We start from the raw sequence: 23255 nt of genomic DNA, 5'->3' as shown, positions 1-23255 counted from the left end.
CTCCTGGAGCGGCTCCAGTTTCTGCTTCAGCAGCATTGCCAGGATCCATTCCACATGCTGAGTATTTTCTGAAGGAAAAAAGCATTTCCTGACATCTGGTCTGAATTCACGGCTCTTCTCCTCCCCTACCTCCACCCATTATTGGCCTTTGAATCTCCTATCACCATCTGTACTATGCTGCCATTAGCACCCAGGTTGACATTTTCATTCTCTTTAAGGACTTAGGCGGGGAGGAGTGAATTGTACACCCACATTTTCCCCTGGCCTATCTTCTTCCCTCTGTATTTTTCCAGTCTGCCTTTACAGTTCGTTATCTTGCTCTTAAAGGCCTCAATCCTTGAAGGTGCTGAGCACACTGACCCCCAACCCAGCAGATTATTTAAGCATGTGCTTTACTGTAAACCCAAGTAGTCCCCATGGGAATCAATATGCTTAAATGCTTTGCTGGACCGGGAGCACATTGCAGGACTGAGCCCAGGGCCAGGCTCAGTGCTTTTTCCTCGATACTTTTTTTTAAATGGGCCAAATGTAGCCTGGTTGTTAATCAGTTGATTTCTGCAATGAATTTTGTCCCATGTGCTTTAATAAGGTCAGCAAAATTATATACACAATAGCTTCCAGGAATTATTTAATCCCATCAAAAACTTTCCTAATACTTTCCACCCCCTTGTTCACTTGTACTAGCTGAATAGCTCAGCAGTCCTTTCCTTTCTTAAATCACTTCTCCATGCTGCCTGGATTTTAAGTGTCTTTAAAAAATTCTCAGTGAAAATAAGATGCAAAAAACAGCAAGATTTAGCTGCCTCTGCCAAACTAATTAGCCCATTATGTTACATGCATATAAATATGGAGGCAAGTTACAGGAATCAAGTCAGTGTGGCCTTGAAATTGTTGCTTGCAAAAAGAAAGACAGAATATAATTTTAAAATGACCTGGATAACTTTCAGCAGAGCTCCAAAGCTCCGTTTTCAGTAGGTCAGGACAGAGACAGTTGCATATTCCAAGCATGTAGTAGATTTTATTAAGCATAACTTTGGTTCTAAGTATTCCACCATCATTTTTGTAATACCTTTAGTTAAAAACAATTATACAAGAGCAAATACAAAAAATATTAAATTATGAAAACACACCTATTAAGGCTCCCATTTTATATTTATATATATTTATATATGTACACTCAAACAAGTACAGATATTAACAGAAGGTTAAGGTCAGCTTTCAGAGCTAGAAAGAAATCCTAAATTTACTAACAAAAAGCAAGTTTTTTTTTTTTAAAACAAACAAACAAACAAACAAACAGTCTTGCCCTATTACAGACAGAAAGTGGTAAAAGCAAGCCACTTTTAATTCAAGAAGATAGCTCAATGAAAACACAGAGGATTGCTTAAAATTTCACATAACTAAGGGCCAGATCATAAATCCCTTTCCTCACATTGATGAGCAGATATTCACACAAGTAGCCTCTGGACTTAATGGGATTTCTGGTGTGACGAACTGGTCACCTAAGGGCTGCATCATCTAAATCAATGTTGGACCTGATTTAAAAAAACAGAGTTTTGCCTGCCAAATCCACATGAAATTGACTTTTGGGTTCCTAGACAAAGTACAGCAGAATTCTAAGATATTTAAAAAAAAACAAAAAACATCGTCATTCTACTGATATTTAGTCTAGTAATGCAGAATTGGATTTTTTTTTTAAACTACTTCACACTGTACATGCAAGAAGTATTCAGGCCTTCCGTCTTTTAGAAAGAGAAACTCTACCTTTAACCACAAGTCAACTGGTTACACCAACACGAATGGGAAGTGGAAAATGTCCATCCTGTATTCCCAGTCAGGCCTGAGCCAAAGTCCACTGAAATCAATGGGAAGCCTTCTCCACTGACTTCAGCACGCTTTGGATTAGGCCCTATTTCTTTTATATTTGAGTTTGAGTAGTAGGGTTGCCACATACGTTGAGGTGAAATGGCAGAGGCTGAGCTTCGTCTGAAGCAATGTACTGGTCAAGCAAAATGAGGCTGTCTCTTCAATTTCTGAAGACTTCAGGCTGCCTGTGGAAGTGGAATCCAGCAGACCTGAAGGAGTTCACAAGGCAGGGAGTGGGTGAGAAAGATAAACAGCAGTGGCTAAGCATCAAGGTACGATTTCTAAAGGAGTATTTTCAACTGCCCTTGTTCTGGGGGATGCAGCACAGAAAATTGGAGCATAGGGCTGTCTGAACAGAAGACAGGAGGCAAATCCAGTCAGAGTGTGTGTTTGAATGACTGGCTGCTAGAAAGGAAGACCTTCTTCCAAAGCAAGAAAGGCACAGGGGAAAAAAACTGCAGCAGTTACGGTCCTGTTTCCCAAAAATACAACATGGTAGAGTTTACAAAATGTGGTGTCTTACATTTTGCCTTTGCGTTTTGTATGACCACAGACTGAACGGCTCTGTAAACCACTCGTAACATTTAATCTTCTAAATGTGAACTGCACTGTCAATCTAAGTTAATGGTAATAAGTTTCCCAAAATTTAATTTACTTCTAATCTAATTGTGTCCTCACTTAAAAAAAAAAAAAAAAAAAAAAAGCTTGATCTTGACAACTTGAAGGATATGCCTAAGAAACCCTGTTAATTGTGAACGCTATGTCCCAAGTCCAATACTGAAATTGTATTGAAACTTCTAGTACCCTGGGAAAAGCAAGAGAGAAAAACAGCATCTTACACACACACCCCCACCCACCCCTGATGTTAAGAGAAAATATTCTCAAGCAGTTAGCTCAGATGTAATTACAAAGGAGCATTTATTTCTGTTTAGCGCTCTAGGGGAAAAACGATGAGCGGGTGTGGATAAACATCCCTCCCATGAAGGCATTGGTAGTGTGCACACCTAACCGAGTGGGGCTCTCACCCTTCATGAGCAGTCTCCTCCCCAACTCCAGGCTTTCCTGACAGGGGGAAAGTAGTAGTCACAAGCACTAAGGGTCAGATTCTGTCACCCTTACTCAGACCAAGTTCCATCTTACTCGGTGACAAGTCAACAGGGCTACGTGTAGGGGACAGAATATCGCCCTAAGACTCAGTGATGAAATAAGGGAATCAACTTATGAGACGAGAAAAGATGGGAGAAGTCAGAGCTTACCTAACATTAGGGAAAGTTTCTCATTTCAGTAGCCTTGGAGGGCTAGTCTGGTCTCATTCAAACCTGATTCTGTAGCTGATCCATGCACAGCAGTCCCATTGTCTTCACGGTGCTCTGAGCAGGGCCCCTAGTTCAAATGCTCACAGTCAGTCCTGTGAGTTTAATGCTACTGATCTGTTAACACCGAGTTTAGATCTGTAGGTCTCAGAGGAGAAAGACCGCGCCAGCAAACCAAGCAGAACATAAAAACTAGAGGATGCATCATTTCCCACTAACAGTTGACAGGACAAAGGTACATCAGTGGAGCTACGTGGGCCTGTACGGTGTAATTGCTCTATTGGGGGGGGCGGGGCAGGAGCAAGGGAAACGTTTGAGGAGAGAGGGGAAACCAGCCTTTGATTTTTGCTCAGCGGAGGAAATATTCCAATTTTTGCGCTCTCAAGAGCCAAATTCTACATGCACTGCCAAAGACAGAATTTGGTCCTAAAAACTTTTTTAGCTTTTTCAGTGTCCTGGAATTTTAAACATTCCTATATCTGTGCACCAATTTGCCCAGTGGTAACAGCCAGTGCAGATGCCCAGCAATGACCAGGACACACCACTCATTTAACCCCCAGGAAAATTAAATGCAGGAATCCACATTTTCAAAATGGAGTTTACACAGACTGAAGGGACAGAAAGTGAGAACTTCCCTACACAGCAAAGTTCCATAAAATATGACCACAGATTTTTTTTTTTTTTTAAAAGCAGAATATAAGCTTGATGTCTCCACTAAACTGGGATCAGAAGAAACCAAGCAGTGCAACACTCAAAGGGTTTCTCTAGTGTCCCTGATTTAAGTCTCTCATTAAGCCCTTCAGACATGTCAATAATCCTGACCTGAAAACAGGTCTCAGTACTGTGTTTGGCGATTTTGATCTGTTTATGTTGCAGAGTTTTAATCCACACAGGTTCCAGGAATTCAAAACCCATCTTCGGTAAACACCACTTGGATGCCGTATATCTTCCCTCTCCAGGGCAAAGGGGTCAGACAACTTGCAGAAGCCTTTCTCTGCAGCCACTGCTGGAATGTTGAAAGTCTTAGAAGGTATTTCCTCTATGAGTCTGGAGCTTCTGCCGATTCTTGGGCTGTCCTCCTCAAGTTGCCTTTGACTTTAACAAATTCAGGTGCATTTTCCTGCTCCTCCTGGACCTTCTGTTTCTCAAGTTCCAACTGAAATGAGAGTCACGTTTATAAAAAGATAAAATACCTGCATTAGCGATTGAAAAGTCACAGGCCAAAATTAAAGCTATGATTTCATACAAAAGGAAATTTAGCCTCAAAGACTTAGAAGTATCAGAACGTACTTTAACAGAAAGAGGTGAAGTGGCATTTAGACGAGACACAATCTCCTCTAATCAGTCTCTCCTGGAAGATCCACCCAGCTTGGAAATAGCTTGCCACGTGGGGCAAATCATACTCACATGATGGGACAATGGGATTAAGTCTTTGGAGATATCCATGAGAATTTCCTTGCAATTTAAAAATAAATAAAGTCCTCTCCTCTGGCTTTCAGTGCAGGAGGAGAACAATCATGCCCAAAGAAAGAATACAGGAAATCAGAATTATTAACATGCATGGTTGTAGGATCTCAATATGGATTTATGTATCTAATGGAGACATCTCCAATTGCTTTGCTTATCTTGAGCGGAAGAAGAGTAAAACAACAGTTCCCCCAACCCCATCTGTTGCAGACATTTTGAGTGTCCAATCAGGAACATTTTTAAAGCACGTGGCGTTCCTGCCCATATATGGCAGCCGTCAAAAACATTAGGGCATGTAGTTGCTTACTGTGCACCATGAGGTGTGGTCATATAGTGCTAGTAAAGAAACTCTGTTTTATGAATTCCTTTGAACAACAATTACTCCGGACGTCCTGAGTGCAAACCTATGAGCCAGTAGGCAGGAAGAAGCAACTCTCTGGAAAGCGAACAGTAAATATAGTCCTGAGAGGAACTGTTCATTTGAATATATTAGGGTCTTCCTGATGATTAACGGGGACCACATACCACTCAAACAAGCTCTCCTTTTTCTGGTTCTGTGACAAGGGACTCATCTGATTATAATAAAGAATGGCTCCATTCCACAATGAACTATTTTGTCAGTTGATGTCACTTCACTCCTGCCACACATGCAGAGTCGCAACACTATTTGCTATGGGTGTTTTCCCTGTTGCAACAGGATTTATTTTTCCAGATTTGAACTTGAGCCAATCAAGGACATTTTAGGGAGCTTCCAAGTGGTGACTGTTTTGAGACTGGGCTCTTCATGGGGGCAAGGATTTTAAAAAACAGAATCTCTCACCCCTCAAAATTTCTAATTTCTAAATTTTTTGTGTGGGGCTTGGAATGTAATTAATATTTAGCTAGACAACTAGCAGGATTAATTGTATTTTAATTATGATAATTTTTAACTGATTTTTTTATTTAAATGGATTTTTTAAATTAAAAAAATAATGCTTTTGAATAAGTTATTTCGTTGTTTGAAGGCACGTTGGTGTGTGTTGGATTGTCTTAATGCAAACAACAAACCTCGTTAAGGAACACACAGACCTTTGGCTGGCCCTTTGCATCAGAGTGAAATTTCACCCCAAAAGAGAGTCAAACCTCATTTAAAAACTGCAATGGATGATGAATCCACTACATCCCTAGATATGTTGTTCCAAAGGTTAATCACACTCATTGTTAAAAACTGGCACCTTATTGCTAGTCTGAATTTGTCTAGCTTCGGCATCCATTATGACTTTTTTTGCTGGGTTAAAGAGCCGTCTACTATCGGAAATCTCTTCCTCATATAGGTACTTGTAAACCATGATTAAATCACCTCTTAACCTTTTCTTGGATCAACTAAATAGAATGACTTGTGGCACCTTAGAGACTAACAAATTTATTTGAGCATAAGCTTTCGTGAGCTACATCCGATGAAGTGAGCTGTAGCTCACGAAAGCTTATGCTCAAATAAATTTGTTAGTCCCTAAAGTGCCACAAGTCCTCCTTTTCTTTTTGTGGATATAGACTAAAACGGCTGCTACTCTGAAACCTGTAAATAGAATGAGAGCAGCTCACTTTAAGGCGTATTTTCCAGATATCAAATCACGCTTGTAGCTATTTTCTAAACCTTTCCAATTTTTCAACATTCCATTTTGAAGTGTGGGCACGAGAACTGGACACAGGATTCCAGTAATGGTCATATTACAATGTATATACAAGCAATGCCACTCTCCTACTCCTACTTGAGATACTCTTGTTTATACATCCAAGAATCCCATTAGTTACATCACTGCATTGGGAGCTCATGTTCAACTAGTTTTCTACCATGACCCCTAAGTCCTTTTCAGAGTCACGGCTTTCCAGGAGACATTCCTCCATCTTATAAATGTGACCTACATTCTTTGTTCCTAGATGTGTGACCTTGCATTTGGCTGTGTTAAAAGCGAATACACGATAACACTGCATGCCTTTAAAACAAACGTTTGTTAAGGGAGGGGTAGGAAGGATGGTCTAGTGGATAGAGCACTGGGCTGAGAATCAGGACTCTGGGTTCAGTTCCAGGCTCAGTCATGCACTTCCCTAAGCAAGCTGCTTAGGCTTGGTGTACACTTAAAAATTTTGCTGGCATAGCTATATTGGCTAGGGATGGGATTTTTTTTTTTTTTTTTTGCAGCATAGCTATGCCACCAAAACCCCCAGCATAGATGAAATTAAACTGGCATAAAAGTGTATATGCTGGTATAGCCTACTTTACTTGTTTTACTGGTATATACTATACCAGCAAAATCACTTCTGTTCTGCGTCTATATACTGTACTACAGCTATGAATCCTCCTACGGTAGGCAGGCCTTAACCTATCCTGAGTCTCAGTTCTCTATCTGTACAATGGGGATAATACTTCCCTACCTCACAGGAATGTTGCGAGGATAAAATCCATTAAGGATTGTTTAGTTGCACACAGAGAACACACAAATACTTACATAGACAGAAGGCTCCTGTAATTCCCCCATCAATCCCAGTCCATTCTAATCTCTAGCCCAGTGATCATCTCCGCCTATTCTTAACGTCATTGCCTTTCTCACCTGCTCCAGCTTCTGCTGTCGTTTCATTAACTCTATTTCCAGGTCTGATTTCTTCTTTTGCGCTTCCTCTTCCTTTTGTTGTTTAATAACTTGATCTCGTTTCCTTTTCTCCATCACCTTTTGCAACTCTGGTTTATTCTGAGGTGCAAGACCCCTTTGGGGAAAAAAAATACAGATAGAGCTTTTAATAAATTGTATATTCGCACAGAAACGTATGCACGTCTCCCTCAGGTTAAGATAAATATCTCTGTATTAATATGCAATAGTATTAACCTAACAAATGAACAAAAGTTAGAGAGGAGCGCCGCATTACCACCAAAAACATCTCCTTTTAATATACATATCAGTTTTCCTCTTGACTAATTCACACTCTCAGCGGTAATCTTCACGGAGCTCTCTCCATTCCAGAGGAAATCATGTAACAATGGTCACACGTCAAGTCAGGGGCAGAGCTAGGAACGGAACTTGGGACTCCTGCCTCCCTGTTTTAACCAACAGACCACACAGATTTTATTCAGTCAGCTCTGCATAGAACGGTCTGTCCAGAGGCATCTGTGACAGTGGAGCTGAACTTTTTTTCCCATCTGGACTTTTTGTCACATTACTCTTGGGAATTGCGGTTTCTGCCATTTTCTCAACATTTGGGAGTTTTACATGTGGGTGGCTGTGATGGTCAACAGTTGAACCATTTTCACTGAAAACATTGAGAGCTCCCACGTGAAACCCAGAGCTCCATGGGAAGCTAAAAGAGAGCAGACCTCCGCAACAACATTGCGATCACGCCAGAGACCAGAGTAGCCAATTCCCAACAAGAAGCTTCAGTACTTCCTGGAAAAGATATAGGGATTTGACTGCTTAAAACCTGCCAAAGGATTTTGGTGTTTACTCCCTTCCTCCCAATCCCAGAAAAGAATTAAAAATGTAGCAGCCCCTATCTCTCTCTCTTAGTAAAACTCTGCACCACAGGAATACTTCACTTCACTAGAAACAAATGAGGTTCTAAAATTAAATACTGCTGCTAATCAAAATGACAATCATAGCAGTGTGGATACTGCGGGCAACACAGCTCTTCGTGTAACAGGATATTCCTCTACACAAGAAAAGAAAAATTCCAGACTACATTAAGGTGCTTTATGCTTTTATAAACCTTAAAGGGAAAAAGCAGATTTACTTCAGGGCAGCCTAAACATGCTTTAGATTAAAAGCGTAAGAAAGGAAACTCCAAGTGTCTCTCAATGCCTTTAAATGTTTTGGTGCTAGAAGTTAGTCTTTGATGTTTAATCCCATTAACACAAAATAGGACGCACACACACCAAACTGCCAACTTTCTCTAATCCGCTTGGCCTCTGTGTAATGTATCCATTTCATTGGAGAGCTATTATACTGTGTACAGGATTCATTTAGCTTTAGATAGCTGACCCCTGACATTTGGGAGAATTTCAGCATTAGATATGCAAAAGGACCCTTCCCTCTTCATGTCCCCCCTCAATATCCTATCACACTAAATACAAAAGGAGGAACATTCAGAACTAGGCAGGAAGATTAATACGTGGAAATCTAGGCAGTTTGGATGTCATAAAGCGATGACACTCCTGTCTCTCCTACATGGGGAAATGTCTCAGTCAGTCTAATAAAGACTGATTGGCTGTTCATGGTATTTGAAACCACAAGTTAATTCTGAGCTACCCTGTTCCCCTTCACTTTCCTGTGTCACCCGCCCATCTCTTACCTCAGGAATAGCCACATCTGAGACATTCATCCAACAGCTGTGCCTTGTATTTGCGGACACACTGCAGGGTGAGGGAGATACTATTATGTGCTCAGTCAATATGACATGGGTGCCATAAACATTGTACATAGAAAGTTTGATAAACAGATATAGACAGAAAGGAGCAAGGGCAATAAAAGAGAGTGGGCTCTGAAACTTTGTCATGCTGCCCCCTTAAAGCAATGGACAAAGTTAAATGTTCCTGAGCAATGGATGCGGAGCGAAGGGCCTCCCCTCTATCAATGTGATCTTGCTGTGGAAGGAGCAGGATTCCAAATATCACACTCATTAAACCTCAGGATGCTGATCAAATGGAATGTACTGGACAAATGCAAAATATTAAGATAATATTTAAATGAATAGGGACGATCCACTGAAAAACACTTATATACTGTGTGTTCTAAAATGACTGAGGATACCCATTCATGTTCAGGTTTTTCCCACTACTTCTAAAAACCGATCATTAAAAAAAAACTGTCATTTCATCATACTAATTTTATATTGATATAGTGGGTATATATGTAACATTTTGTAATTAACATTAAAATTATTTAAAGTGTGTGTGTATATGTGTTCATATACACACACACACGCATATGTGTGTGTATATATACATATTACACACACACACTTTAAAACCATACTCTAAAGCATGTAGTCTTCTGCAATTGTGAGAATACATTTCTGATTTTAGAAAAATCCATGCTCCCAGGCAAAGCCAACTGAGATATTTACTTATTACAAACAAAAAGGAAAATATATAGGGATTGGAATGCTTAAAACCTGCCAAAGGATTTTGGTGCTTACCCCCTTTCCTCCCAGTCCCAGAAAAGAATTCAAAAACTCTCAAACTAAGGATTGGAATCCAAAACTTGGCTGGGACTTGGACAATACTCTAACGTAGAAGAGCTTTATAATCAGAGAATCACACCAACACTGGCCAAAGACCCCAAGGAACGGTACCCGCAGCAGTCCTATAATCTAAAACAATCTACCTGAACCCATTCCAGATCCTCTGGAGTGGACATATCCATGAACGTCATTGACAAAGACAAGAATGAAGAACAAATTATCAGACAAAAATCCTAGCTGTCTGTAACCATATCAATTTACCTGACCATGGATTATCTATAACTGTGACATACTGGGGCACAATCCTGACTAATGAGTAGCTGTGTCAGCCCTGCCCTGTAACCGGGGTTTCCTGGAGCCTCCAACCTGGACTGCTCACAAAAAGCCTCCTGCATGCAAGTCACTCGCAGCTGTGTCTATGTGTACTGCACCCAACCAGCCACATAGTGGCTCTTACCAGCCTTGGTTATGCTGCAGGGTGATTCCCCGCACCCCAACCCCATCCCCATCCCAGATCTTCTCCCCGTAATTTAGATCCTGTACTCCCAGCCCTTTCCTGGACAGTACAAATATAGTAAGTCTGTTATTCCAAAAGGGAAGAATGTACCTGTTTATTATTTTAAATAGAGTACCCAGACACTCCAATTTAAACACACTGGATTATATAAAACAGTAAACCAAGTTTATTAACTACAAAGAGATAGCTTTTGAGTGAGTACAAGTAATGAGGCATCAAAGTAAAAAATGGTTGCAAGAAAAATAAAGATAAAATGCTTACTGATGCCTAATTTAACAAACTATATTAGGTTCAAAGCAAAGTTTTCTCACCACATGCTTTCAGCATTCAGGACCTCTCCCCCTAGAATCCAACAGCTGCTTCCTGTGTCTTTTCAGGTGCAGAGAATGAGCCGCGGGGGGTGTGTGTCTTGGTGCATTTGCCCCTGTTTTTATAGTTTCAGTTCCCCTCTTGAAAAAACATTTCCAGCTGGGAGCAAGATGTGGAGAAAAAACTCCATGCTGTTTCTTGCTAAGATGTAGATTTTTTTTTTTTTTTTGCCAGTCCCCTTTCCTGCCAGTGAACTGCCACTTAGCAGGTAATGATGCACCAGCCTTGCTGACACCTGGCTGAGGCATCAGCTCACCCTTGGTCTCTAAGGAACTGGTTTGGCCACTCCCCAGACTGATCTGGAAAACATTCTTTTAGTCACGATTTCAGCTTACATTTATAACTTCACATCTAACGCTGCTACCTGCATTTTGCCATGACATTATTGATCAGCAAATTATGATAAATGATACCACACAAGGCATACCATGTACAAAGATTATTACAACAGCTTGTGGAAACAGCAGGGGTATATTCTGACAACAACTAAAAACAATCCTTTTTTCATCTCTCAGGGAGTTGGGGTCCAAGTCTACAAACCTTTACTCATGCGAGTAGTTCTTATTGACCCAAGTAGCAATGATCTTTCACCTGCTTGTACATACTTACTCCTGGGGGAATTCTACACAACTGCGCATGCACAGAATTCATGGCCCCTGCAGATTTCTTTGCTTCCCCACAGAAAAATGACTTCTGACGTGGAAGCATAGGGAAGCCGCAAAAGCGGTCATGCACTTCTCCCCAGCAATGCAGGCACGTCATTTCAGGTACCTGGAGAAGTTGCCGGAGAGGTAATTCACCACTGGGGCGCGGGGGGGGGGGGGGGGGGGGGGGGGGGGGGGGGAGAGCAGAGCAGGGGATACCCTGCCTGGACTGGGAGCAGGGGGTGACAGAACTTTCTTTTCTCTGCAAGGAGTGGTTGGGACTGGGGTGGGGTCTGGTGGTGGGTCAGACCTATCCCCAGAAACTTCCTCTGGCTGCAGGAAGCTCCGCACCCCCTCCACCGCTTTCTGCCCCCGTTGCTCCTCAGCTGCAGGGGAGAGGGGTCACTGTACGGGGAGCTGCGTCCCAGTCTGTCCAACTCCTGTGCATCCGGATCCCACCATACCCAGATCTTCCCAACCAAGCCTCATTCACCCTGCACTGAGAACCCCCACACCAAAGCCCCCCTGCACCCAGACACTCCCGCCGAGCCACATCCTCCCCGCACCTGAACCCCTCCCTTGCATCTGGGCCCACACCCCTACACCCAGACACCCATCCCTGTTGAGCTCGCTACCCCCATCCCCGCTGCACCTGGACCACTCCAACAAGCCGCCCACACCCAGATCCCCACACTACTGAGCCCCAACCAGCTGCACTCAGACCCCGACCCCACCAAGCCCCACTTCCCCAGCAACTGGACCCCCCTGATGAGCCTCCCACACCCAGGCCTCTCCGCCAAACCCCCTCTCAAGCCCCAAACACCTTCAACTGAACCCCCCTGCAAAGTCCCATTCCCCCTGCACCGGGAACTCCCCAATGAGCCCCTGTGCATACAGATCCTCTCCATACCCAGATCCCTCACTGAGCTGCCCGCACCCAGATTGCCTCACACAGAACCCTCTCACCCGACACTTGGATCCTGCTGGGCTGAGCCTGACTGCCCCACACCTGGATCAGGGGCCAGGGCCGGGTATACGTCCAAGACTCTGTCCCTCTTGCTTGCTATTTTAGTGTGTCTGGCATGGAGGGACAGGGCCCCAGAGTATTTCTGGGGCAGGCCCAGCCCTTGCCCTGAATCAGGGTCGGATGCAGCCTCACTGCCAAGTCCATGTTGCGGGGTGGAGGAGGTTGGGGGAAAGGGGGCAAGATTGCAGGGTGATCTCCCACCTCCGTGCAGCCAGTGGCCTGTGCTCCCCACTGCCATGCTGGAACCTCCACATTTATTTATTGACAAATAAAATATGTAGAATTTTAAATATTGTGCACAGAATTTTTAATTTTTTGGTGAAGAATTCCCCAGGAGTAATATACTGAAACTTTCACAAACACTCCTGCAAGGTCGGTACGTATAATTTCCAATTAACAGATGTGAAAACTGAGGTTAAATGGTTTGCCCAAGGCTGCAGAGCTAATAAGTGTCCTCGTTAAGAACATACCAGTTGCCAGGTCTCTGTGTTAAAGCTCAGACCAGGGATTTTACTAATACATTAATGAAAAAGAAGGGAGTCAAGTTGGAAACATTAGTTAATCTGACACAGCATGGACTGAACAGCACAAGAGGATATCAAGATTCTCAGCAAAGTATTGGCAAAGGGATATCATCTCCAATCGGCCAAATCTTTAATACCATTTAAACTGACAATTCTTTCAAGTAATCTGGCTCATTTTACAGTCTGGTTGTGTGCATTATTTTTAAATTTTTCAAAATTATTCCTCTCCATTGCTGACTAATTTAAAAGAGAATCCCAGCTAACTTTGAGCTGAGTCCTGGGCCTACAGATGTCAATAGAATCAGGATCTGAGCCCTTAGCTCTTAAGCAGTACATAAAGCAGCACGCTTTGTATCATCTACCAGCATGAAGGAAGTAGCACTTGCATAATGTATAGTAATACCTATGTATCAGGAAAGCAGATGCCAAATATACACCTAACTTAGTTGTAAAGAAGACTATAGAACTGATGAGAAATTTTATTTTCAATAATAAATGTGACCTAAAGGTGTCTTTATAAATAAAGAGTCAGGCTGGAAGTGGCAAAAACCAGCAGTAGCGTTTTCCCAACCGTGCCCACAACTCAAACTCTGCCTACTTGTGAGGCCAAATGAAATGCCATTTACAGCAGATTTTGCAGCACTACATGATATGATCAAGCTTCTTCTTTACTGTGATCTCTGATCAGCCGTGAGACAGCTAATGAATTACCATCACTAGGTTCCAAGTCATCATCCCATTGAGATAAATGGGGCAAGCTTGCACTTTTCTCAGAAATATATTGTTCTAGGCTGTTTGTAGACTGAATCAGTTTATGGCTATGTCTACCGTGGTAAGTCGACCTACGCTACGCAACTCCAGCTACGTGAATAATGTAGCTGGAGTCGAGGTACCTTAGTTCGAGTTACTGCAGGGGGTCAATGGGAGAAAATCTCCTGTCAACTTACCTTTCTCTTCCTGTTGGGGGTAGAGCAAAGGGGTCAACTGGAGAGCGATCTGCAGTCGATTTGGCGGGTCTATACTAGACCCGCCCTATGTATATACGGTTCAGATTCTGAAGATTATCTAAGGGCTTGTATACATGGCCCCACAGTTCAGACTACAGGGGTGTGAACTGCAACGCACACCAGTGTGCTGCATTGTAACTCCCCAGTGTGAACGCAGTAAGCACAAACTAAAAAGGTACCTAGCATAGACATACACTAAGAAATATTTTTGGACAGAGTCTGTCCTACACATTTGCACACAACCTAGCACAACAAGACGCAACCTGGTTGAGGTTTTTAGGTGCTACTGCAATATAAATATTTATTTATTAATTAAATAAATAATAATAATAAATATTTTAAAAAAGAAACACAAGATTAGGTTCTGGAACACAAGATACAGCTACCAAGGAAAAAGGACTAGTCAACTCAATCCAGCACACTCCTGAAACAGAATTAAATGCTATGGATAGCAATTGTAATTTAGGGTTTGTCCACACAAACTTTTAGTTTGAAGCAAACTGGGGTGTGAATCAACCCTGCACTAGCCTGCTGCAGACTCATTGTTCCCTGTGGACCCTGCTGCTGTGCATTAACAGGTCATTAGTTCACTTTGATCTAGTCTCATTTCAAAGGTGACTACATCAAACTGAACTAACGACCTGTTAACGTGCAGCAGCAGGGTCCACACAAGGAAGCAAGCGAGTGTGGAGTCGATTCACACCCCGGCTTTCTGCAAATTTAATGTTTGTGAAGACAAGCCCTAAGTCTTCCCAACACTGAATCTTTAAACCTACATAAAATATTAGTCAGGTTTTGGGTAGCGTGACACTTTGGCCAGGTCTACACTACAGACCGAAATCTGTACAACTACATTGGTATAGGGTGTGAAAAATCCACCCCCCCAAACGACGTAGTTATACCAAGCTCACCCCTGCTGTAGACAGCGCTGTTGATGGGAGAAGCTACCACCTCTCGGTAAGCTCTCCCATCTGCGTAATAGCGTCTTCTCCAAAGCAGGACAGCAGCACAGTGACATCGGTGCAGCCGTGCTGCTGAATCGCTATACATGAAGACGAGCCCTTTGATTACGGAGTAAAAGTTCAGTCGAATTCACCTTTTCTGGTTCATAAGGAGCTCTCTGTGAAGGTCCTGATGATTCCGGGATGATTTCACAGGATTGATTAGTTTCTGGGGTCTAATTAGTTCAGGGTTCTCTTCATCTATGTAGTCTGGTTCAGCCATGATATTTCTTGGAATAAGATATGGATCTTTGAGTTCAGTGTCCTCACTCAAGTTCTCTGTAAAACACAAGGAACAATCCCGTTAAAACAACATTTAAAGACCTTTTTTCAAAAAGGAATACAGAATTGGTGGCTGCGTCCACAGAGCTAAAATATGTTATGTTGGTAACATTTACCTTTTTATGTATAGATAGATATAGATACATTTGACAGTAAGTAGAGATAAGGCTCTAGAGCAGTTTACTTTAGCTTCTTAAATTTTACTAAAATCACAGTATTCTTGGGTGGATGGGAGACTTAGGAACAATTTCCTCCTCAAAATTCTTCAGGCTATGGACTTCAATAAACTAGACCTTCTTAGTTATCAAATCTTAACACTGAGAACTAAGTTCAGCAAAATAACTAAGCACATGCCTAAACTCAAGCATGTGAATTGTCCCATTGACTTTAACGAGACTTCTCATATGCTTAAGTCTGTTTTGCTTCATTGGGACCTAAGAGCATAAACTACAAGATACTGAGGTCTGAAAAAAAAGAAAATTAATACATTGAGTCCATTAGGATTTCATTTCCCACTACCAGTAACCCCATTTGATAACTACAGTGGAAAATATGATCTCTCTTAAGTACATCCAGTATTGTAATACAGCACTACTAAGCAACGGAATCATGTGTTTTAACAAATCGTTTTACCCTCTTTTTTTGTTTGTTGTTCCTTAGAAAAAAGAATAATTTAATTGGAAAATATTTCCCAAAATGCACAATGAGAATTCACATCTTGATTACAGTTAGATTTTGAATAAAACATCCAAACTTTGACCTGGGAACTTCAACAATTAAGGGCCACATTTTTAGCTTGTGTAAATCGGCACAGCTCCAGTGATTTGAAGTCAATGAAACTACACTGGATTCACATTTACGTCAAGCTGTAAAAAGCGTATTCTTATCATACATAAATCACAATAAAAGATTTCTATTAGCAGCTAATCCACAAATAAGTTTTGAAATTATCTGTTTGCAGCATTTAATACCTAGTTACATTTAACAGCATCAGTCACAGCACACAGAACTCCTGCACCTGAAATTAAACATTCTGAGCCAAATTCTGCCTTCATTTACTATCACGGAGTCCCACCAGTAGAAGGTGGCACACTGCAACTAAACACTCACAGGAGACAACCAACAACTCCTTTCAAAGACAAAAAATGCCTCACAGCATGCAGTGTTTCAGCGATAAACTGATTTGACGTTGCATAAAAAAAATACAGACCTCGATCCTCATGGTTGATGGAACAGCTGAACATTGCAGACCTTTTAATATAGAGCTACTGAGAGAAACTCAAAGACCTCTTCATTTTTTTCCAGAGCGAAAACTGAATCCACGCTTTAACCAAATCTGAACTGTGATATCCCTTACTTTGTTACTCAGTGGAGTACAAAACCAGTAGTTTCACTTCAGTTAATCATTAGACAGGGACTGTTTACTTACTCCCATATAAAAGAGCTCAGAGCTTGGGTCCCACATCTGTTCTATGGGCCCAATCCAAAGCCCTCTGGAGTCAATGGAAAGAATCCCAAATCCATTGGCTTTAATGAGCTTTAGGTCAGGTCTTTTTGTTATGCCAGTAACATTCCCAAAGCATAGAGGTGAGTGTGGTATAGAGGGAGACCACAGATCCAGAGTATTGCCATATTTTTTTCAATGGAGTCAATGGAATTACTCTGCATTTCTACCTCTGAAATAAATCAGGCCCTTTGGCTTCTCCATTTTAATAATTTATCTGAATCATACAATTTCTTCCCTTACCCATCACACATCAGCTGTGGACTTCACTGGAACTACTCCTGGGAGTACCTGTTCTCCACAGTGAGTAAGAGGTTCACTCTAGGCCTTAGCCTGTTAACCCTTCAAGGCAGGGACTTTGTTTTTGTAGGCACGTGCCCTGTGACAAACTCAATAGCCCCCCAATCCTGGTTAGGACCTTTGGGTGCTAATGTAAATATCAGGTAACAACAGTGATTGCAGTAACTCAAGACTTGGCTATTACAGGGTTCAAGACATGTCATGAAAATCCTTTATCGACATCAAAAATACAGAGATGTTTAAAAAAAACAAAACAAAACCCACCACTTCTCCCCATTTTTTAATGCATCTTTATCATCACAGGGTTATCAACATTTTCTCATATGCTGCGACTAACAATTTATCGCATGTCTCTCAGTATATTATCAAGTTGCCACATACAAAATAAAAAGGTACATTTCTGACTGGAAGGACCATACTGTGCACCCCACCATTGGTTTATGCCAGAGTCCATTCTCTTTATTGCAGCCTTTGAAGAGGCTCTGCTACACAGCTTTATACCTGTTTGTTTTTAAGGGACAGGACAATTCAGATTCTCTCAGCGTTAACACAAGGTCTGTCAACTCAAACAGAATCAAATATGTACAATGCAGGCTTATTATAGGTGGATGGTAAACATATTGTATTTTTAAAAGCATTTATGATCACAAAAATAAACCAGCAACACACCTATTGCCGCTTTCACACAGAGATAGCCAATGCAGAATTACCTACAGCAGGTACACCACAACTGTGGGATCATTTTTCTAACACAAGAGCCCCTGGAAATAGAATATGAATCAGTCTCTTTGTCTGGGAATGTTCGATAAAGCATTTTGCAGAACGTAAGTCTACTTTGGAAGGCATCAGAAAGGATCCGTCTGAAATTTCATAGGGTTTATTTTAAATATTGCTCGAATACTGTTCTCCATTTCTTTTTTAAAAACATATAAAAAAGATTTATCCACCACTGTAATCTTGATCGTTTGTGTCAGGAATTGAGGTCTCCCTTTGTAAAAAGAACGACTGGTGACAGACTTGAGTTGATAACAGCTTGCTCAGGAGCTGAAAATCTGGCCACAAGGCCCTTTTGGTTTTTAGTTTTGTCTAAAATTTGCCAGGAACTTACCAGTGTTTATTCCAAAATTTGTAAAAAGAGTGAAAACGTAACAAAAATCACAAACAAAGGGCAGCAGGAGGGGGGAAGGTGCCCAGTACACACAACATAGCCCTTAGGAAACCACCTGCTCCCTGTCGGTGGTCGGGTGGTCTCAGCTGCCAGACCTGGCTCCCTGCCTGTTTCGCTCCCTGCTGTTGCGGGTGGGGAAGGAATAGAGGTCCTAGCTCACCAATATTCAGGTAGAAGAAAAATAACAAAACCAGTTGTCATAAATATAAAGGGAAGGGTAACCACTTTTCTGTATACAGTGCTATAAAATCCCTCCTGGCCAGAGGCAAAGTCCTTTCACCTGTAGAGGGTGAAGAACCTCAGATAACCTGGCTGGCACCTGACCCAAAATGACCAGTGAGGGGACAAGATACTTTCAAATCTGGAGTGGGGGCGGGGGGGGGAGGCTTTTGTCTGTCTGTGTGATACCTTTGCCGGGAACAGATCAAGGATGCAAGGCCTCCAACTCCTGTAAAGTTAGTAAGTAATCTAGCTAGAAAATGCGTTAGGTTTTCTTTGTTTTGGCTTGTGAAATTTGCTGTGCTGGAGGAAATGTGTATTCCTGTTTTTGTGTCTTTTTGTAACTTAAGGTTTTGCCTAGAGGGATTCTCTATGTTTTGAATCTGACCGCCTGTAAGATTATCTTCCATTCTGATCTTACAGAGTTGTTCTCTTATCTTTTCTTGTTCTTCTAATAAAGTTCTGTTTTTTAAGAATCTGATTGGGGGTTTTGAGTGTTAAAAATCCAAGGCTGGTCTGTGCTCATCTTGTTTATTCTCAAGCCTCCCCAGGAAAGGGGGTGTAAGGGCTTGGGGGGATATTTTGGGGAAACTGGAACTCCAAGTGGTCCTTTCCCTGTTCTTTGTCTAAATCACTAGGTGGTGGCAGCATACTGTTCAAAGACAAGGCGAAGTTTGTGCCTTGGGAAAGTTTTTAACTTAAGCTAATAAAAATAAGCTTAGGGGGATCTTTCATAGAATCATAGAATATCAGGGCTGGAAGGGACCTCAGGAGGTCATCTAGTCCAACCCCCTGCTCAAAGCAGGATCAATCCCCAACTAAATTATCCCAGCCAGGGCTTTGTCAAGCCTGACCTTAAAAATATCTAAGGAAGGAGATTCCACCACCTCCCTAGGTAACACATTCCACTGTTTCACCACCCTCCTAGTGAAAAAGTTTTTCCTAATATCCAACCTAAACCTCCCCCACTGCAACTTGAGACCATTATTCCTTGTTCTGTCATCTGCTACCACTGAGAACAGTCTAGAGCCATCCTCTTTGGAACCCCCTTTCAGGTAGTTGAAAGCAGCTATCAAATCCCCCCTCATTCTTCTCTTCCGCAGACTAAACAATCCCAGTTCCTTCAGCCTCTCCTCGTAAGTCATGTGTTCCAGTCCCCTAATCATTTTTGTTGCCCTCCGCTGGACTCTTTCCAATTTTTCCACATCCTTCTTGTAGTGTGGGGCCCAAAACTGGACACAGTACTCCAGATGAGGCCTCACCAGTGTCGAATAGACGGGAACAATCACGTCCCTCGATCTGCTGGCAATGCCCCTACTTATACATCCCAAAATGCCATTGGCCTTCTTGGCAACAAGGGCACACTGTTGACCCATATCCAGCTTCTCGTCCACTGTAACCCCTAGGTCCTTTTCTGCAGAACTGCTGCCGAGCCATTCGGTCCCTAGTCTGTAGCTGTGCATTGGGTTCTTCCTTCCTAAGTGCAGGACTCTGCACTTGTCCTTGTTGAACCTCATCAGATTTCTTTTGGCCCAATCCTCCAATTTGTCTAGGTCCCTCTATATCCTATCCCTACCCTCCAGCGTATCTACCTCTCTTCCCAGTTTAGTGTCACCTGCAAACTTGCTGAGGGTGCAATCCACACCATCCTCCGGATCATTTATGAAGATATTGAACAAAACCGGCCCCAGGACCGACCCTTGGGGCACTCCACTTGATACCAGCTGCCAACTAGACATGGAGCCATTGATCACTACCCGTTGAGCCCGACAAGCTAGCCAGCTTTCTATCCACCTTATAGTCCATTCATCCAGCCCATACTTCTTTAACTTGCTGGCAAGAATACTGTGGGAGACCGTGTCAAAAGCTTTGCTAAAGTCATGGAACAACACGTCCACCGCTTTCCCCTCATCCACAGAGCCAGTTATCTCGTCAAAGAAGGCAATTAGATTAGTCAGGCATGACTTGCCCTTGGTGAATGCATGCTGACTGTTCCTGATCACTTTCCTCTCCTCTAAGTGCTTCAGAATTGATTCCTTGAGGACCTGCTCCATGATTTTTCCAGGGACTGAGGTGAGGCTGACTGGAAGGTAGTTCTCAGGATCCTCCTTCTTCCCTTTTTTAAAGATGGGCACTACATTAGCCTTTTTCCAGTCATCCGGGACCTCCCCCGATCGCCATGAGTTTTCAAAGATAATGGCCAATGGCTCTGCAATCACATCCACCAACTCCTTTAGCACTCTCGGATGCAGCGCATCCAGCCCCATGGACTTGTGCTTGTCCAGCTTTTCTAAATAGTCCCGAACCACTTCTTTCTCCACAGAGGGCTGGTCACCTCCTCCCCATGCTGTGCTGCCCAGTGCAGTAGTCTGGGAGCTGACCTTGTTCGTGAAGACAGAGGCAAAAAAAAGCATTGAGTACATTAGCTTTTTCCACATCCTCTGTCACTAGGTTGCCTCCCACATTCAGTAAGGGGCCCACACTTTCCTTGACTTTCTTCTTGTTGCTAACATACCTGAAGAAACCTTTCTTGTTACTCTTAACATCTCTTGCTAGCTGCAACTCCAGGTGTGATTTGGCCTTCCTGATTTCACTCCTGCATGCCCGAGCAATATTTTTGTACTCTTCCCTGGTCATTTGTCCAATCTTCCACTTCTTGTAAGCTTTTTTGTGTTCAAGATCAGCAAGGATTTCACTCTTAAGCCAAGCTAGTCGCCTGCCATATTTACTGTTCTTTCTACACATCGGGATGGTTTGTCCCTGTAACCTCAATGAGGATTCTTTAAAATACAGCCAGCTCTCCTGGACTCCTTTCCCCCTCATGTTATTCTCCCAGGGGATCCTGCCCATCAGTTCCCAGAGGGAGTCAAAGTCTGCTTTTCTGAAGTCCAGGGTCCGTATTCTGCTGCTCTCCTTTCTTCCCTGTGTCAGGATCCTGAACTCGACCATCTCATGGTCACTGCCTCCCAGGTTCCCATCCACTTTAGCTTCCCCTACTAATTCTTCCCGGTTTGTGAGCAGCAGATCAAGAAGAACTCTGCCCCTAGTTGGTTCCTCCAGCACTTGCACCAGGAAATTGTCCCCTACCCTTTCCAAAGACTTCCTGGATTGTCTGTGCACCGCTGTATTACTCTCCCAGCAGATATCAGGGTGATTGAAGTCTCCCATGAGAACCAGGGCCTGCGATCTAGTAACTTCCGTTAGTTGCCGGAAGAAAGCCTCGTCCCCACATCTGTACCCTAGAGTTCAGAGTGGGGAAGGAACCCTGACACTAGTAAAGCCCAAATACTGACTTTTTTAAAATACACATATTTTTTGGAGAAGAACTAGTAAATACCAAAAACAAAGGACCTTAGCTGTCAATTACTCCAGCTGGGATTTCCAACTGGACATAAGGAAGCGAGACACCCAACTCCCATTCAAGTCATTCCCTTTGGTGCCTTTGCAAAATCCCAGCCTTAATCACAAACTGTGGGCCCAATCCTGCATTTCCCTACACAATGATTATTATTATTAATTATTTGTACTATCATAGCGCCTAGGAGCCACAGCCATGGACTAGGAACCCGTTGTGCGAGGTGCTGTATGAACATGGAACAAAAAGTCAGTCCCTACGCCAAAGAGGTTACAATCTAAGTAAATAAATAATCAGTGACAATATTGAGCAGAACTAACATGATTTCCATTCATACATTCACAATGTATTATCCCCATTTCACAGATGGAAAAACTGAGGCACAGAAGCAATTTGCCCAATGTCACACAGCGACACAGTGGCAGAACTGGGAGTAGAACCAAACTCTGGCTCAGATGAATTCAGACTACTCCCACATTGATAAAATCCTTTCTCAAGTCACAACATGCAAACAATTAATGTCCCAACAAAAATGCCTCCATTGCACAACATTAGATTAAATGTTCACCAAACGCTTATCTACAGCATGTAAACTAGTCAGTAAATACACTTTCTCAGTTTAGAAACGTACCAGTACTACATACAGTAATCATTTCCTTTTCCTACTGCTTTTCAACCTAATACACTCTCTCTCCCCTGAACAAGTAGCAAAAACAGATTTCAATTACTTTTCCCATATTGTTCGTTTTACGTGAATATTCTTAGTTGTAGGGCAGGCGGGTCTTCTTGATGACACCGATATATAACACTTTAGATCTCACTGGAAGCAACGAAAGGGGTTTTTTTGTTTCATTTTTTTCCTCTCACTAGGTTTCTTCCCCATTTTGTCCTTAAAAAGTTTAAGTACACATAACTGTCTTTGTCTGCATTAGCTTGTAAAAGACTGAGCCATTGTCTGGGGCCATACAATTCTCACTGACTGCACATGCCATTTACCAGTAGTGGAAAAGCAGAACTGAATACGGAATCTTGCTAATATGCAGATTACTAAAGGCAAATTCCTAGACACATAGAGGGCTTGAGTATTTTACCAGACAACAGCCAGAGGTCTAAACTTATTAGCCAAAAATTAATACCCTGGTAACAAAGCATAGCCTACCACCAGTATGTGGTGAAGGGAGGAAAGTGCTCTGTTCTTGTTAGTTTCCCAGCTGTCCATGGAATTCTGAACAGCAGCAATGAAAACTGCCAAGACACCGATCGGTTTTCATATTGTTGCAATTATTTCCCAGGTGAGTGCCAACAGTTTCTTTAAAATATATAAAATTCCCTATTTAAGAAGAAAATAAATTGCAGTTTCTAGTCCTCAGGATTGCGAAAAAACCTTCCATAAGTGAAGTGAATGTAAAAGGATGCAGCATTATCTTCCTGAGTCTACACACAGGTGCCTCTGCTGCTGCAAATAGCTTTGTCAAGCTGCAGCA

At 42.4% G+C, this 23255-nt stretch overlaps 1 protein-coding gene across 3 annotated transcripts in view; it reads right to left on the bottom strand.

Moving 5' to 3' along the window:
- Window positions 1-998: 998 nt before the first annotated feature.
- The window catches only part of FAM107B (family with sequence similarity 107 member B), an 81848-nt gene continuing 59591 nt past the window's right edge, over window positions 999-23255 (bottom strand). For 2 of the 3 annotated variants that reach the window (XM_037889287.2, XM_037889285.2), the window contains exons 2-4: window positions 15039-15222; window positions 7235-7388; window positions 999-4335 (exon numbers count right to left, since the gene is read on the bottom strand). In XM_037889287.2, the coding sequence (XP_037745215.1) occupies window positions 4219-4335; window positions 7235-7388; window positions 15039-15166 (399 nt within the window). In that variant the 5' untranslated portion in view covers window positions 15167-15222 and the 3' untranslated portion in view covers window positions 999-4218. Of the gene's footprint in view, window positions 4336-7234; window positions 7389-15038; window positions 15223-16435; window positions 16693-23255 lie in introns of those variants that run through there. The other variant, XM_037889284.2, reaches the window with a different exon arrangement.

This window comes from Chelonia mydas, chromosome 1 (assembly GCF_015237465.2).
Source record: "Chelonia mydas isolate rCheMyd1 chromosome 1, rCheMyd1.pri.v2, whole genome shotgun sequence".
NCBI classification, from domain to species: domain Eukaryota; kingdom Metazoa; phylum Chordata; order Testudines; family Cheloniidae; genus Chelonia; species Chelonia mydas.
This window is presented reverse-complemented; position numbering and strand designations above follow the sequence as displayed.